Genomic DNA, 16999 nt, shown 5'->3' on the forward strand with positions numbered 1-16999 from the left:
CACTGTAGTGTTTCACATCCAGAATCTAACGACTCTCATGATAAAGCAATTCTAAATCCTCCTGCTACAAGCAATACCAGCAACAGTACAACCATTATCCTTACGCCAACGCCAACGCCACCCAACAACCTCGCACCGTATCCCACTCAGGGCCACATGCCATCCCACAGGAACAGCCATCCACCCCAGTAATGATCAAACTTGCCGACAATATGTGACAGGCCGTCTCCCTCTGTGCCCGTCTTGTACGGGCGCGTGTACAACCCCCCTGTCTTAAGGTGGCGTTTCATGGCCAGATGCACGGAGAAACTACTGGGCTGGACGCCTACGAAGAACTCGCTCCCCAGCAACACTACATAGTCGATCAGGCCTTGTTGATCCCAGCTGAGGGACTCTAGCTCATCTAGCTCATCATCCGATAGTAGGTCTACCTTGGTAACAACTCTCATCTGCGCCATTTCAATGGCTGCATCGATGAAATTGTCTGCTTCTGTCAAATTCCCAGTTGCGAGGTAGGCCGTCCTATAGCCTCGTTTTTGGGCCTGCCTAAGATAGGCCTCCGACTGCGTGTCGTAGTGTGGCCAGAACCCCAGGGCGTCACTCTCGGTTCGCAGGTGAATGCCAAGAAAAGCGCCATCCTCGGCCCCGTCGGCACGAGCAAACGCGTGCATTTTCTCCAGCGTCTTCTTACCCAGTCGCAAGAACCTGTCATTGAGTTTCAGAATACCACCAAAGGTAGCAGCCATCTCAGGCCCGTCACGGTAGATCTGCCAATCGAACAGCACACCCCAGTTGAAACGGATGAGGCGCGGGTTCTCCTTGGTCGGGGGATGACCGTGCTTCTCGTCTTTCAGCCACCTGCGGAAACTCTGGCCAAAGCGATCGGTGTGTCGGTTCTGATCCATGGACTCACAGCCATCGCGATTTCCGAGATCCTTGGGTGTGATGTTGTTGATCATGGGAGACTCGCCCACGCCAGGGATATCCTTGACGTCATCGTAAAGCGTTACTTGAGGACAACTATTGTTGATGGCATCGCGGAAGTGCTGCTCATCAAACATATAGTCAAAAGGCAAGAAGTCGGTAAATAGATCGGCAAGGTCCTTTTCGCTTCGCTTCCGAATCTTGGGGATAGTTAGACCCGTAGCACCGGCCTCTAGGGCATACCGTATGCATGTTTGAATATAGTTCCTGATATTCCCAATCCCCCCGGAGTTGTTGTCGCAAATGTATACCAGCCCCTCGATCCATGTAGCTTCGTCGCAAACACGCTTCAAGGGCCAGCCGACGAAAGGTGCATCGGGCTGTGACAGGTCGACCTCATTTCCAGGGATTGAAATCAGATGGGGTGGCGATAAAAAGGCCTCGTGTCCCTGTAGAGGGGGCGGGTGTTTTGTCCTTGACGGGGAAGATGAGGATGACGATTCGGAAGGCGGCGGGGATGGGGAAGACGATGATTTCGGCTCGAACCAGTCGATGGAGGAAGGATAGGGACGGGTCTCAGGTGTCCTGAAGGTCCATACTGCGAAGAGAAGGACGATACAGAGCGTCGGGAGAAAGATGTTTCGTCGAGGCATGAAGCCTAGGAGAGAATTCAGATGGCCATGATGTGGCATCACGGAACAAAAGATGAGAAGGAGAATCAGAGGGTAGCACTAGTTGAATGGTTCAAGCGGCGCCGCGCCAAGGGTCAATTTGGGTCTAGCCCAGTAACGACAATGCTTGCAGAGTTCCTGTCGAGCCTGTCACTGTGGATTCGCTAGGAAGCCAAGTCCACAGCTGGTCGTCATTAGTGCTCCGAAACTCAAGGAGGTGCTGCAGGTAGATAAATGATTGATTGATAACTTTCAATGTTTGGGGAGGGAAGTGGGTGCGAACGGATAAGTAAAATCCAAGTAGAAGACAACATTCTACCAAGGGGAATGCGAATCAAGTAGCTACATAGGTACCTGCAAGTAGCCTGAGGTAGGTACATCCCACTAGCAACTTTAAGTGCCCGTTCAACGCTCCGCTCTGTTTAGGTATCTGATCTCTATTTCCTTGCTTTCTTTTATCTCTCCCACCTCTTTCATCTTAGTCATTTTTTTCTTCTTGCCTCACTCGAGCACTCTTACCTGTGACGCTTGTCTGCGAGTTCACTCTTAGGTGGTAACCTGCAGATATAGATGTAGTAAAGATCTTCCTACGTACTTGGGTACTTAAGTAGGTACCTAGGTAGGTATCCAGATAGTGATCGAGTACTGAGTGGCATCGCGGCGCCAGGGCCAAGATGGCTGGCGGGTGACCTCTGCTGTGCGTCTGACTTCGCAAAAGGCTCATATCTGGATGGACATGGACAACAGCACCCCATTGATGGACCACCGGGGGATAGGTGGTAGATGGCGTGTTAACAGGCCCTGTCTTACGCAACACAACCAACACATGATAAAACTCCACTGTCTTGACGGATATTCATATATATTAGAGACATCCTTTCAAGAAGACAGTGCCTCAGCATCGACTTAGAGAGGCCGCAAACGTAAATGTACCATCTAAAACCTTCCAGATTCTGCTCATCTTATTTATGAGTTGTCATACTTTCGCTTAGTTTAACACCCAGACGGTGCTGCTATGGTATGTCTCAGGGTACACGAGACACAGATTCCATTTCACTACTAATGTATAGAGATTTGGCGAATGAGTAGTTGCCGATCTTCGTCGGGGCCCGTCACTCAAGTCCCGGTGGATAGCCGAAGATCGAGACGACACGCACTAGGTAGACAATAACGCGTATCACAGCTATTTGAATCAATACGCTATAGGTGGTATAAGAAAGTAAGCGCTATTCGATTCGTGTCACGGTTTCTACGACGGATTCATCAGTAGTTCAAGAGTACCTTGTATCATGGTCCATATATCTCAACCGTTGGCGAGATAGTTAACATTCTTGACAGCCTCAGAACCCAAGGGACTTAAGGTCTTTCAAGAAGGTCATTGTAATGAGGCATCTTCCATCAATTCTAATTATCAGACTGTGCGACAATTGAAAGAAACCTCGCGCTGTCGGAAAGCCGCGGGCCCCAACTCTTTATGCTTTGGCAATCCAACCCGAATTGATGAAGAAATCAAATATCCTGCCTCCCTTTTGGGAATCTAGCCGGCATATCTCCTTCACCTGTTTCTTTTTAAGACTACCATTGCCCTTGAGTGCTTCCTTCAGCACTTGTTCCTTGATCATAAGGTAGGGCTTCGGTTGAATCCTGGATACCTTACACAGCTCTACCTCTTCTGGCGTCAAGAGGTGCATGTCAGGCGCGCTATCCTCGCTGAGAGTGAGGAGTTGTACGCCAGATATAGGCTGCGAGACAAACCGCGGTCGGGTGTGCGTGGAGATGCCGTTGGCGACAATGCCATTCATTGTGGGTTCATTGGCATGGCCATCTGTCTGTAGCCTGGGTTCGCCATTCGTAGGAGCATCGGGAGCACCGTGCGTAGCTGCCACAGTGCTGTTTGGCCCCGGACGGAATGGAAGCTCTGGCGCCACGAGGAGGGCAGCCCCGCTCGGCGGTTCAGGCTGCACGCTCTGTTTAGAACGTTGTGCAGACGCCAGTCTTTCGCGGTCCATGGATCCCATGGGTATTGTTTTTTGTATACGCTGCGCCTTCTCCTGCTCGTACTTCTCGCCGCTACGAAGATCGCCAATCTTGAGGTTTCTCCACTCTTGTAACTGATTGATGGCTTGGCGTAAATTCAGTTCATCAAGTAGCCCTTGACACAATGCCTCAAAATCATGATGATTCATCATGCGCGCAAACGGCTTGGCTTTGTTCAGTAGATCCCGCTCTTCCTTAGTTCTCTTCTTCTCGAGCCTCGTGTTTTCCCTATACTCGAGTAGGTTATGTTCGAAAATGACCTTTTTGCGATCCACGCGCTGTGTTAATCGACAGTTATATATGTCCATGACCGTCAGTTTCAGTTCCATTTCAGGCTCTAGTTCGCCCGTTCGAGGATTGATTCCGTCACCGGGATCAAATTGCATTAGCTGGACAGCTTCCTCAGCTTCGTTGGCGTATTCAGTTTCAAACTCGAGACGACCAGGCATATAACCTTGAATTTCATGACATGAGGGTACACTAGCTGTGGGTTTGGTCTTGGGCGGTAAAGGAGGAGCATTCTTCTGTGTTTCGCGTCGTTCTTCGATCCTGCGTTTCTTGCGTGCCTGGAATTGGTCGCGAGATATCTCTTGGGCTAACTCCATATCATCGGGCCGGCAGCGTTTTGGCAATGGGAAACATGGCGAATCGACATAGACTTTGAGATAATGATCACGAACCTCATCCTTGTGGCGGTAGCCGCCAATATGATCTGCAATATCGGCCCAAGAACCTAAACCGTAAATCTCGCAGCCTTCTAACAGTAGAAGTTCTTCGTCCGCACCCCAATCTTCATCAAATATGGGGATCGAATTCTGTTCGATAACTCGGTAAGGATGAGTGGCAGGTTGGTGCGAACCACTCGAGGCACCGCTTGCGAAGCATTGTACGCATAAGTCATACTCATTACAGGCGCTATGGGCACACCTTATGCGAACCTAAAACGCAACTTAATAAACTCCACTGAATGATAGCTTGCAGTCAATGCACATCTGATGCACGCAGGATAAAGTATAGAACATAGAGGAGGAGGGTGAAGAAGTGCGAGATACAGGAAATGTTGGCATCAGTTAGCCCTGAAGGAACCCGAAGCATCGGTGGAGAATGAAACAGTGAAGGACATACAGTAGAAGTAATATCCGCAGAACACACATCACAAACATACTTCACACCGCCCTCGCCGCCCCTCGTGGCGGTCTTCTTGCGAATAACGCCCATGTCCGCATCCAGGGCGACGGCGAATATCCCGAGGCAGGATGGGGGGACGGGGCAAGGAGGAGGCTGCAAGCGACACTAATGAGCGAAAGTGTCGATACCAATGAAATTATCTGGAGATCTGGTGTCGCGCTAGCCCGGTCGGTCTGGGTTGATGAAAGCTAGATATATGAAGGAGGATAGATGGGCTTGTTGATGGATTGGTGATGGTGATGATGTCGGGGAGCAATGAGATGGGAGGCTTGATTGTTGGTAACAAGGAGGCTGGCTTACCTAAGCTAGTAGGCACCTAATGCGCAGCGCGAAAATGTTACCCACATGCCATGTGCATGTAGGTAGGTACATAAGTACCTAAGATAGGTAGGTATCATGAGAGGGCCCAACCAGCCCGCTATTCTTTTATACCCTTGTAGCCCTTTTACCCCTTAAGTACAGTACCTAGGTAGGTAGAGTACCCACTACATGTATGTACCTAGGTAGTCTCCTACAGTAGACGCGGGGTTCTGAGCACTTTTTGCGGGGTACCTGATCCTCTCAATCCTCGTGAAAGGGCCGAATGGAAAGTCATGATATATCAAGTAGTAGTAGGGAGCCTCAAGGGATAACCCGTCTTTTCGCCCTTTCTTGTCACCTGCGCGTTTGTAGAATTCTTCAGGAAAAGTCACAATATTAATGTTTAATGGCTGTACTCTTAGCTGAAGCTTTTCATAACAAATCTTAAAAACCTTGATACCTGCCCAGGTGGGTTCAAACTTGTCAGAGATGCCTGACAAAATACTCGACGATATTTCTCATAGGCGATATAATCCCCTACGCGGATCATGGCTTCTTGTGTCGCCTCATCGAACCAAACGTCCTTGGCAGTAAGTCTATCCGCCGAGGGCCCTTGAACGAGAAACCCATCGTACCGTGTCTAATACAGTTCCGTCCAGAGGTCAGCAGGAGGGCCCTGGAATCAACAAGCTGCCTGAATATGACCCCAAGGTACGCTTCATTACTTGATACCGCTGTGGCACCCATGCTCACTAGATTTTTCCAGTGCTATTTGTGCCCCCGCAACCCAAGAGCGCAAGGCGACACCAACCCAGACTATAAAGATACCTTCGTGTTTGTGAACGACTACAGCGCCGTCAAGGAGGAGCAGCAGGACTACGAGCCGGAGTCCAAGTCCGCAAGCGACGGTGAGCTTGCTCTATGGAATCAATTTTCAGTTGCTTGCCTTTGCTTTGCTCGGCTCCAATTTCCCCTTGTTCTAACCATTAGTAGATCTCTCTTCAATTTTGCTTCGCGCCGAAGGTGTAAAGGGAAAATGCTTTGTCCTTACATTTTCCCCAAAACATCACCTTACACTTGCGGATATGTCTGCAGAAGAAACTCTTCCCATCATCCAGACATGGACGCGCATTTATGCTGCCCACCTCGCACCGACCAATCCACTCGCCCAGATTGCAGCTAATCTGGACTTGATGCGCACCGAGTCAGCGCCCGAAAGCCTAGTAGTCCCTGTGCCGACACAACAGTTACGATACATGCAGATTTTCGAGAATAAAGGTGCTGCTATGGGATGCTCGAATCCCCACCCCCATTGTCAGATTTGGACAACGAGCACTCTACCCGAGGAGCCGGCTGCAGAAGCTGTTCAAATGGCCAGATATCGAGCCGAGCATGGTGGCCGCCATCTTCTACAAGATTATGTGAACTTGGAGATGGAGAAGAAGGAGCGTATCGTATATCAAAACGCCTCCTTTCTCGTAGTTTGTCCGTGGTGGGCTATATGGCCGTTCGAGGTCATGATAATAGCCAAACGCCACGTTCGCGCTCTCGTCGATCTTACAGAGCGGGAACGATTCTACTTGGCCGAAACGATTCAAGAGGTCACGAGGCGATATGATAATCTCTTCGAAACAAGTTTTCCGTACAGCTCTGGAATTCACCAGGCGCCCCTTGCGGGGACTGACGAGGAGATCGAGAACAGCTATTTCCATATGCATTTCTATCCACCACTCCTGCGTTCAGCCACAGTGCGCAAATTCCTTGTGGGATATGAACTAATGGCTGAGCCTCAACGGGACATCACTCCGGAACAAGCCGCTGCCCGTTTAAGAGAGTGCGCGGGTGAACTATATAGGAGAAAGCTAAAATGAACCTGACTACAAGATTATATATTATTGTACACATAGTACGAGCACTCGTCGAGTTCATCTCTCAGTTTACATCCCACACCCTCCCAGTCTGCTTAGACATGTCCGTCTCCACATTCCTGAACTTCCACACTACATCTGCACGTAGAAGCCGTACTGAGAAACCATCCAAGTAATACCAACAGTTGCGAAGAAGAAAGGAAACAAAATGGGAGGGCCCAGATATGCCGAGCGATATACAGCCCATTCGGACGCGAAGTGGAAGAGGGCGACAACGTAAGTCCAGATAGCCATTTGGTATACAGGTGCGAGATGGAGGTTGTAGCTTGCATAGATGCGGACAACGGCAGCTAGGAATGTATAGGTACCGAATAATCTTGCAGCTAGAGGTGTGACCTGGTCGGTGGTGCGACCGTCTTTAGTGTTCGTGGTCGAAGCGGGGGTTACTTTATCAATTGAATCATCCGGGTCGAAGCGGGCAGACTTGGGCGGCAGAGAGGCATTCGGCACAAATTGCCCATTATAAAGGCGGCGGGAGTAATGCAAAGTGAGATAATTTTGCAATGAATTGCCGACGGAGATGACTGAGAGCTGTGAGAAGTGAGCGGATCAGTGGGAGGCTGGGATACGATAGGTACGCGTTTCTCAAGATAAGTTGCGCAGACGTCATTGAGAGCTTACCCCAAACATATAATAGGGCAAATATCCAGGCCCTGGAGGCAGGTAGGGTTTGAGGGCTCCTAAAATCGCCTCCATATCTGAAGACTTTCGGTTATGAAGATTGAGGGCTCTCAGTTTGCTAACTGCAAAATGTGTGTGGTACAACTATGTGTTACGAGATCTTGAGAAGAGGCTACATACAGGAATGTGTACCTACTAGGTAGGTAGGTAGGTAGGTAGGTACCAGTATTACGAAAGATGTACATCCACCCCTGTCCGCTTCGATCCATTCTTGTTGGGTCCCCAGGCTCGGCAGGCTTCAGCGGTGAAAGAAAAAGGCGTCACACCGCGCCGCCCCTCTTACACCACCTATTCAACCACCTATTGAACCACCAATTTGAAGCTTTTCCAATATGACTCGCCCGTCTACTCCTTTGCGAAGCCAATCGAAACATGTCGATGCACCTAAAAGAACGGAGCTTTTAACGTTAAAGAAGTTCCGGGACGCGAATAACCTTCCGTACACTAACGAAGACCTATTCAAATACGTTGGAATTAACCGCCGTACGGGCTATCGTATATTTAAAGACCAACTGCGACGATTTCACGAAACAGATTACCGTGAGACTCGCGGCCGCCGGCCGGCGTTAACGGACGACCAGGTCAACCAATTAGTCGGGGTTTTGAAGGCTGGAGGCTACGAAGGGCGTGCGCTACCTTGGGCAAACCTTTGCGATGCCGCCGGCCTTGAATTTCCAACCCAATCCGAACCGCCCACGACCTTTACAATACGGAAACACCTTAATAAACGTGGTTGGAAAAAGTGCGTTGCATGTAGCAAATTCTGGGTCGATTATAATATAGCCTTTCTTCGCGAAGCCTTCGCCCGCGAGGCCTTAGCTGATCACGGGCTAGACCTCGCGTATTGGCGCCGTATTCGTTATTCCGATGAAGTCCATTTCAAATTCGGACCCGAAGGCAAAGTCAACATAGTCCCGCAAGCCAGTGAGCGGTATTGTACCGACTGCATTCACCATCGTCAAAGTCCTGCAGAAATCTGCCTTTCAGCTTGGGCCGCAATTGGCTGGAATTTCAAAAGCCAGCTTATATGGTATACGGTTAACAACGGCAACAGTGCTATTACACTACAGGCCTACCGGGACCAAATTTTAGAACCCGTAGTTAAGAAATGGATCGATGAAGGTCACGACTTTATCCTGGAGGAAGACGGCGCTTCCGGCCATGGCGGAAATTCCGATAATAATATTGTACGGCAGTGGAAGGAGAAAAACGGCTTAAAATACTTTTTCAACTGCCCTGGTGCCTTTGACCTAACCCCTATTGAAAGCACCTGGCGTGCGTCGAAAGGTCAAGAGAAACGGCACGCAATTCGGGAAGTGGAGGCCCTTCGTACAGCTGCAGAGGAAGGTTGGGAAAAGGTATCGCAAGGCACAATTAATAAATGGGCCGAGGCAATGCCAGAACGGCTATTAGCTGTAATTAGTGCTCAGGGTCAATAAGCTGGCGCCTGAACTTCTGAATACCTAGGTAGCTTCAAAAGACAAGGGGGTAAAGTAGGTGAACTGGTGTGGCTGCTTTTGCTTTCACAGCCTCGCCAGATTCATTCAATGACCTCATCCCTGGAGCTCTCGAAAGGTACTGATAGAGAGTGGACGGCTGTAGCCAATGCTTTATTGAAGAGTTTTATTGAATATCTCGACCAGTGAGTGCTGTAGCCAGCTAAAGAAGTGGGTAGGGCCCCAAACCAGCCTGCTATTCTCTTATACCCTTGCAGCCTGTTTGCACCCTTACTTACACTAGGTACCTACTTAAGATACATTAGGTACCTGGCTGGTATGTACATAGTATAGGTATTTTTGTACTTGCTTCATTCAACAAAAACTTCAGGTGCCCACTCGCCTGAGTATGTACATAGTGCTTCTCAAGCGTTTCTCGCCCCTCTGAGACCTAAGACCTATCCATAGCACAATTGGCAATTGCTCGTTTCGAATAAACCGACATCTGCCACGATCATACCGCAATCGCTCTGTGCGGTGTATTGTGGGTAGCGAGACAAGACGGGTATGCATGCAATTCACAGTGTCATGGCCGCCGTGCCACAGACTGCTCAGCTTGCCCTCGCAAGTCTGGGAGGTCTGTGGCTAGGCTTCAAAGTCCTGAGCCTGCTGCGGCTTTTCTTCAGTATGTTCGTACTTAGCGGCACTAACGTGAGTCTACACCGGAAACGAATACGCAATCATAATTATCTACGTTGAAGCTGGTGCTGACCCTATCCGCCCACTTGCAGCTCCGAAAATATGGCGGCAAAGGAACATGGGCTGTCGTTACCGGTGCATCTGATGGTCTGGGCAAGGAGTTTGCGACTCAGCTTGCTGGCAAGGGTTTTAATGTGCTTCTCGTATCTCGAACGCTGTCCAAGCTCGAAACATTCCAGACCGAGCTCCAAACCAAATATCCGAGTCAGCAGACCGACATTCTCGCGATGGACTTCGCAGCACTTGACAACGAGGCCGATTACGCCCGTCTCGCAACCCGTATCGCTAGCCTCGATGTTGGCATTCTGATCAACAATGTGGGCCAGAGCCATAGCATTCCTGTTGCCTTCACGCTTACCGACAACACCGAGATGGAGAACATTATCAATATCAATTGCAGGGGAACTTTGAAAGTGACGCGGATCGTGGCTCCAGGCATGCAGAAGCGACGACGCGGCCTCATTCTTACCATGGGTAGCTTTGGCGGCTGGATGCCCATGCCCATGCTCGCCACATACTCGGGGAGCAAGGCTTTCCTTCAGTTCTGGTCGACTGCGCTAGCAGCCGAGCTCAAACCAGACAATGTAGACGTGCAGTTGGTTCTGAGCTACCTTGTTACGACGGCGATGAGCAAGGTGCGTCGCCCTAGCTTGTTCATCCCGAGCCCAAAGCCTTTTGTTCGTGCGGCGTTAGGCAAGGTGGGCGTGGGCGGCTGGCATAGCATGGCTTACACATATACGCCACACTGGACTCATGCACTCATGGCTTGGTTTGTTGAGAACACGATCGGCATTGGTAGCTCTATAGGCCTCAGGGTCAACCGATCATCACACATTGACATCCGCAACCGAGCGTTGAGAAAAGCGGCACGGGAAGCTAAGAAGAACTAGAGAGTAACCCGACGTCTGCTGAAATATTGCGATAGTGCCAAAGTGGCATCAGCGTTGACTTTTGCATTTCATCAACGTCAATCTTGAAGGACTGGTTAAACCTCTCGATGGCAATTCGGTTCAGAAGTTGTGTCGCTGTTAGTATCACGGAGGCAATTAATTAATAGGTAGGATATAGAAAAATAGATCGGGAGAATACATGTTTAAGGTGCGCGTTGCTAGACAACTAGCTTTCATGATAGTTAGGGGTGGGTTATTGTGCACAACTCCACATTATTTCCTTTGTGAACTCGAACTGCCCTATGCGTGATTATTCTTCATAGAAATTCATGTCTTACGAGAACAGCCGTCGGCTGTGCCTGTTTATAATGTTATATTCATGTCGAGGCGATCGCCGCATGGTACTTGAACATGAATACCTACATACCTACTTCCTACATATGAGGCAATATCCTCCTGTGTAGGCTTCAAGCATGGAGACTGGAACGATTAATACAATTCAATATGAAGAGAGAATGGACGGCCGTAGCCAATACGCTTTATTAAATATCTCGACCAGCAAGTGCTGTAGCCAGCTACATAGCAAAAAAGTGAAGGTGTAGGTGGGTAGGGATGCTATGCCTTTATACCCTTATATACGTAGTATATTTGCACCCCCTACAATACCTTAGGTACCTATTCACAGCAAGCTTAGCAGATAGGTATCTAATACCTGGCAAACTTAGCTAGGAAGAGGCACCTACCTATCACTTAATGAGTGGCGTATCCTACCCGAGTACCTTCCAAGGTAAGCTAGGTAACCCTTGTACCTACTGCTGCACATAGGTAGCTCGACACGGTGCCAGCATTGGCGCGCGCAGCCTAGCAAAAATATCCCAAAAAAAAACCAGCCTCTTTGTATCTTCTTGCTTGGACTGTTGTGTGTTGACATTGGCCTGGACCACTGTTACACGTACTGATACTCGGACAATTGCGCGCACCATCACGAAGCTGCTACAAGGCGCGCAGTCTACAATTCAAACTCGGCCGCCCTTTCTTTCCTGGTTGCCCTACCACAAGCGCGACCACAAGTGCGACCACGGCGTCCCTCTTGACGCGTCTCTTGTTTGTCATCGACCTAGCTTCATCCTAGCTACCAGCCAAGCTTCTCCAGTCCCATTGATGATCCGATAGCATCCTTCTCTGGTTCAGCTGCCGCTTCGGCTTGCTTCCCCCTCGATGCGACATCCTCTTCACATCTCATCTCAGGGGCACTCGTTGATGCTTTAAAGTCAGGACGGGTTATATCCCCAGCCTCGTGCCTCACCGCTGCCATTGCCATCTGCCCACAGTCGTGCGCCATGTCCTTCCCTCAAACGCCAGGGCCAGCTCTACCAGGTGCCTTCCTCAACACTCCCGCTGTCGCATCACGCTTCAACACCAACACTCAGCAAGACCCCGTTCGTCGTCGTCTCTTCCCTCAGCCTGGATCGCGCCCAGACATTGGCGCTATTGATAATCATGCGAGCTTTGGTGCTAATCCTGGCTCCATTGTCAGCCAGAACGCTAATGACGACGACTCTTTGACACGAAGCTCGCAGCCGCCCGCATCACCCCTATCTCCACTTGCAAAGGCCGCCGGCTTCATAAATGATGCGCTGACGATAGATGAATGCTATCCCGAGCTGGATAGATATTGCAGGCGTAAGTTCCCCTAAGCCCTTCACGCAAGAGTCGCTTTGGCTATCATGCCGTACCTCTGGGCCTTTACTGATTCTATCTCAGAAATATCCTCCGAATACAATCTAACAACTATCGACTCTCCATGGGCCCCGTTCCAGCAGACTCACCACTTCCAAATTCCACAGTCAGTTTTCGAACAGTATGACCGTGCCGAAGTCGCCACTTCAATGGGGCTGTTCGCCGAGCTCAACCACGCCTGGGTCGCCATTGATAATTGCTTATACCTATGGGATTACACGCATCCTAACCCTGAGCTCGTTGGGTACGAGGATAGTCAGCATACCATTACTGCTGTGAAACTCGTTGCGCCGAAACCAGGCGTGTTTAATAGCGTCATTAGCCACATTTTGGTCGTTGCCACAGTGCAGGAGATGGTCTTAATCGGTATTGCGGCCAGCGAAACTGCCACAGGCTCTACGAGTATACAGTTATACGGCACCAAGATGTCACTACCGTTGCGCGGCGATACGCACCTAATTACAGGTTCTGCAACCGGACGTATCTTCTTTGCAAGCCAGACTGACACGGACATATGTGAGCTGTACTACCAACAAGAGGAAAAATGGTTCTCCAGTAGGACTGGAAAGATCAATCATTCGTATCCGGGTTGGAGTGCCGTGGTGCCTAATCCCATGCAATGGCGCAAGACTCATGCCGAGCATACTGTTGATCTGGTGGTAGATGACAGCAGGAATCTGCTTTATTCACTCTCCAATACGTCCACGGTTCGAACTTATTACATCGAGGCGCCCGACAAGTTGACCAAGGTAATCGAGAAGACCAAGAACGATTTCTTGCGCGATATTGCTCACGCCTTAAGCGTCGGGTCTCCTCTACTCGGCGAGCACATGGAGATTGTGTCGATCTGTCCTGTGTCTGCCACGGAGGATAATAAGGTACATCTTATGGCCGTAACCAATACGGGTTGCCGCTTATTCATGAGTGCTACTAGCGCATCATCCTACATGCCGGGGTCTTCAAATCAAGCCCCTCAGAGTATGCAACTACAATCAATCAAATTCCCCCCTCCCGAGAATGGCCAACGGAGATTCAAAACAGATCCGTTCAACGGCCCGGGCGAAGTTCGTAATGTCCAGTCCAGGGCGCTCGAGCCCAGTCGCCGTGGAGTCCGGTTTCCACCTGGTTATTTCTTAGACTTTGTCCGTATGGCAGATCGCCCTGATATTGACCAGGTATTCATATCGGCTCCTGATAGTGGTCGTATCAAGAACGGCAGTCGAACACAGGCTCTCAAATACTATGAGCACGCCAGCTGGATAGACATTAACAGTAGGGCTGAAGATATTGGTCTCATCACCAAACCATTTGCCGCGACAAATCAACCAATGGGCTTTGGAAATGAACTTGCAGTCCAATTCGACAATCCAGATGGGGGCGAGTTTGCAATTCTTACCAACACAGGTGTATATATTATGCGACGTAGGAGATTCATCGACATTTTTGCCTCAGTTATCAGGAGCACGGCTGGTGATGAAGGATTGAAGACAGAGGTAAACAGGTTCCAGAGTTCCTACGGCCGCGTCGAAACTATTACAGCCGCACTTGCTGTAGCTTGTCGTCAGGGCGACAGCGGCCGCTTTGGTGTTGGGCGTAGCGCCATTGATCAAGCCACACTAGATCGCGCGAGACAGGTATTCATCAACTTTGGTGGCAATCCTACCCTACCCGAACAAGACGGACAACCTGCAACAGTCGAAATGGTTCGCCCATCGTCACGTCACGGTGCTATCGCACTGTACCTCAGCCGATTAGTTCGGTCTTTATGGAGATCGAGAGTTGTCTTAGTCGGCTCTAATGAGGCAGGCGGATTAGTCGTGAAAAGTGCGATTCCCCAGCCCAAACTAAGAGACGTACAAGATAGCGTTATTGCGTTGAGAGGGTTTCTCAGTGATAATCGCTCATTTATCCAAGGCCTCTCGGGTGCTTCAGACTTGCAACGAGCAGCAAGCAAGCAGGAAGAGGTTGCTTTGCAAGGGGAGCACCAAGCTATGCACGCCGTGGAAGTTCTTATGACAGACATAACAGAGGGCATCTCATTTGTCATGACACTATTCGAAGAAAGAGTTTCCGACATATATGCAAGGTTGGAAGGCACATCGCAAGAAAGTCTTAAGAAGCTTACCTATGAGTGCCTCTTCTCACAGACACCAGGGAAGGAATTGGCTAAAGTGCTGGTAAAGGCGATTGTGAACAGAAACATCGAAAACGGATCCAATGTAGAGACTGTAGCAGATGCACTACGGCGAAAATGCGGCAGCTTCTGCAGTGCTGATGATGTGGTAGTCTTCAAGGCCCAAGAGCAGCTTAAAAGAGCTTCAGAACCCTCTTTGAACGCCAACGTATCACGCACTCTTCTGCATGAAAGTCTAAAGCATTTCCAGAAAGTCGCAGGCAGTCTCTCACAGGCCAATCTTGAGTCAGCTATCAAGCAATACATTCAGCTTCGATACTATGCCGGCGCTATCCAACTCTGTTTGACTGTTGCTGATATGAAAGATCGAGGAAAATCGGCGTTATACTGGGTCAATGATGGAAAGCCTGCTGGTGACCCTAGAGCGAGTGCGTTTGATCAACGTAGGGTCTGTTATGATCTCATTCACCAGGTGCTTCTCGATCTAGATGCTGCATCAAGTAGGGAGCCTGAGGTGGTCGACAACAAGCCGACTCTCATTGCAACTAAACGCGCCGAAGCCTACGACGTCGTGAACAATTCTACTGATGAAGTTTTTCACGTGGATCTCTACGATTGGTATATAGAGCAAGGTTGGACGGAGCGTCTGCTTGCGATCGACTCTCCATACGTCACTGCGTTTCTTCGCCGGCTAGCCTCCAAAGATGTCATACACGCCGAGCTTCTTTGTCGCTTCTATACGATGCGTACAAACTATTTCGGTGCTGCTCAAGTACAATCTGACCTTGCGCAGTCCGATTTCTCTCTATCTATCAAAGACCGTCTCCAACTACTAAGCAAGGCGAAGACCAATGCAAGCGTAATGACAGCTGGTGTCAGCCGCCAGGAACAGCAACTTCTCAACCACGATGTTACGGAACTTTTAGATGTTGCAAACATCCAAGATGATCTGCTGGAACGCTTAAAGTCGGATACTAGGATCCCTCCCGAGCGACAACCAGAGATTCAGAAAGCTTTGGACGGCAAGATCCAACCTTTGTCTGATGTAAGTTTATCTATGCTGAGGTCGAGTTGAAACACCATTTTAGAAATCCCCGATCGCTAATCTATGGGTAGCTCTTCAATCTATATGCTGACCAGGCTGGGTACTATGACCTATGCCTCATCATTTACCATGTAGCGGACTTCCATAATCCAACCACAATTGCGCAGACTTGGACAAGCCTGATTCAACAGACGCATGATGAGGTAGTTGACCAATTGGCGGCATTTCAGGAGGAAACGCATAGAACGGGTGTAGCGCCAGGAGACCCCCCACCACAACCATACGAATCCCTAGTCGGCAAAATCGAGGAGATCTGCCACCGTTCCAGCAAAGACTCATTTATATTTCCAGTAGCTTCCCTCATGCCAGATATATGCCGTTATGCGGTAGAAAATGCTCAGGACAACCGGATAGGCGCTGATGTGAATTGGCCCGTTGATCTCTTTCTTCATCTCGCTGTTAGCCACGACCTAGTAGTCCGGGTCCTTGAAACCATGTTTGAGGCACAGGAGATACCGTTTCGTGGCTCTGCGCGAGCGAGACTGGTGGAATGGATATGCCATGCTGTGAGCCAGTGGATTCGTGAACTCGGCAGACAGGGTCGGCCTGATGTGAGACTAGAACCTTGGGTGGGCGACTTGATGGCAGAATGTGATAACTGGGCGTCTGCAAATGTACGAGGGGTTAACGAGGGAGGCAAGGACCCTCGGGATATCGCGAGAGAGGTAAAGGATGTGAGAAGGGCAGTGGATGGATTAGTCATAGCCCCCGTGGGCAGCCGGAGTATCGGATTCTTCTAGATCAGCCAAGCACAATGCATAATAACCAGGCTAACACGCGACCATGAGAACGAGAGGCATCTATCGTCATTTTTGGTGCGTACCGTGGGCCCTGGATGAAGGGGCTTGGCTTTAGACAGAGATGTATGTATAACTCTCATCTCAGAGCAAAGGATCGTGGGTAATTAAAGACTATTTGGCAGGAATATCGCAATATACCATACAATCCCTCTTACGGTACTTACATCCTGTGACTCGAGCTCTTACCCCTGGCTACAATCGAAGTGACCTGTGTGTAATCGTCAGTCTACCTAAACTACAGGGAAGTAATTATGAAGGTGAAGAAGAGAGAGGTTCACTGGGATAGCTAAAGGTACCTAATGGTACCCAGTCGGTACCCCAGTCCCATACCAAGCTAGTTGCACCTTTGCCTAATTCGGGTTAGATCTTCCTCTTACAGCTGTTGCCAGTGGCCCAAGTTCGTTTT

The 16999-nt window shown here is 49.7% G+C and overlaps 6 protein-coding genes across 6 annotated transcripts; 3 read left to right on the plus strand and 3 right to left on the minus strand.

The window, feature by feature from the left end:
* Window positions 1-146: 146 nt before the first annotated feature.
* Window positions 147-1577, minus strand: F5B22DRAFT_634987 (uncharacterized protein; the record flags this gene model as incomplete). The annotated part of the gene is made up of 1 exon (XM_047977071.1): window positions 147-1577. The coding sequence occupies one exon, from the start codon at window positions 1575-1577 to the stop codon at window positions 147-149; it is 1431 nt and encodes a 476-aa protein (XP_047832721.1).
* A 1490-nt stretch (window positions 1578-3067) lies between these two features.
* On the minus strand, window positions 3068-4850 carry F5B22DRAFT_634988 (uncharacterized protein; the record flags this gene model as incomplete). Its single annotated transcript, XM_047977072.1, has 2 exons — window positions 3068-4570; window positions 4758-4850. 2 exons carry the CDS (start codon window positions 4848-4850, stop codon window positions 3068-3070), a joined length of 1596 nt encoding a protein of 531 aa, XP_047832722.1.
* Window positions 4851-5609: 759 nt separating this feature from the next.
* F5B22DRAFT_634989 (putative galactose-1-phosphate uridylyltransferase) lies at window positions 5610-6991 on the plus strand (the record flags this gene model as incomplete). The annotated part of the gene is made up of 4 exons (XM_047977073.1): window positions 5610-5710; window positions 5780-5831; window positions 5887-6028; window positions 6114-6991. 4 exons carry the CDS (start codon window positions 5610-5612, stop codon window positions 6989-6991), a joined length of 1173 nt encoding a protein of 390 aa, XP_047832723.1.
* Window positions 6992-7055: 64 nt separating this feature from the next.
* On the minus strand, window positions 7056-7902 carry F5B22DRAFT_48149 (uncharacterized protein). Its single transcript, XM_047972251.1, has 2 exons — window positions 7670-7902; window positions 7056-7579 (listed from the first exon to the last, which is right to left on the minus strand). Exons 1-2 carry the CDS (start codon window positions 7742-7744, stop codon window positions 7121-7123), a joined length of 534 nt encoding a protein of 177 aa, XP_047832724.1. The 5' UTR covers window positions 7745-7902; the 3' UTR covers window positions 7056-7120.
* Window positions 7903-9531: 1629 nt separating this feature from the next.
* F5B22DRAFT_598054 (uncharacterized protein) lies at window positions 9532-11410 on the plus strand. Its single transcript, XM_047974339.1, has 2 exons — window positions 9532-9876; window positions 9957-11410. Exons 1-2 carry the CDS (start codon window positions 9733-9735, stop codon window positions 10812-10814), a joined length of 1002 nt encoding a protein of 333 aa, XP_047832725.1. The 5' UTR covers window positions 9532-9732; the 3' UTR covers window positions 10815-11410.
* Window positions 11411-12071: 661 nt separating this feature from the next.
* Window positions 12072-16999, plus strand: F5B22DRAFT_48272 (Non-repetitive/WGA-negative nucleoporin C-terminal-domain-containing protein). The gene is made up of 3 exons (XM_047972264.1): window positions 12072-12497; window positions 12579-15733; window positions 15805-16999. The coding sequence occupies exons 1-3, from the start codon at window positions 12155-12157 to the stop codon at window positions 16531-16533; spliced, it is 4227 nt and encodes a 1408-aa protein (XP_047832726.1). The 5' UTR covers window positions 12072-12154; the 3' UTR covers window positions 16534-16999.

Source organism: Xylaria bambusicola (genome assembly GCF_022495145.1).
Source record: "Xylaria bambusicola strain CBS 139988 unplaced genomic scaffold F5B22scaffold_11, whole genome shotgun sequence".
Lineage (NCBI taxonomy): Eukaryota > Fungi > Ascomycota > Sordariomycetes > Xylariales > Xylariaceae > Xylaria > Xylaria bambusicola.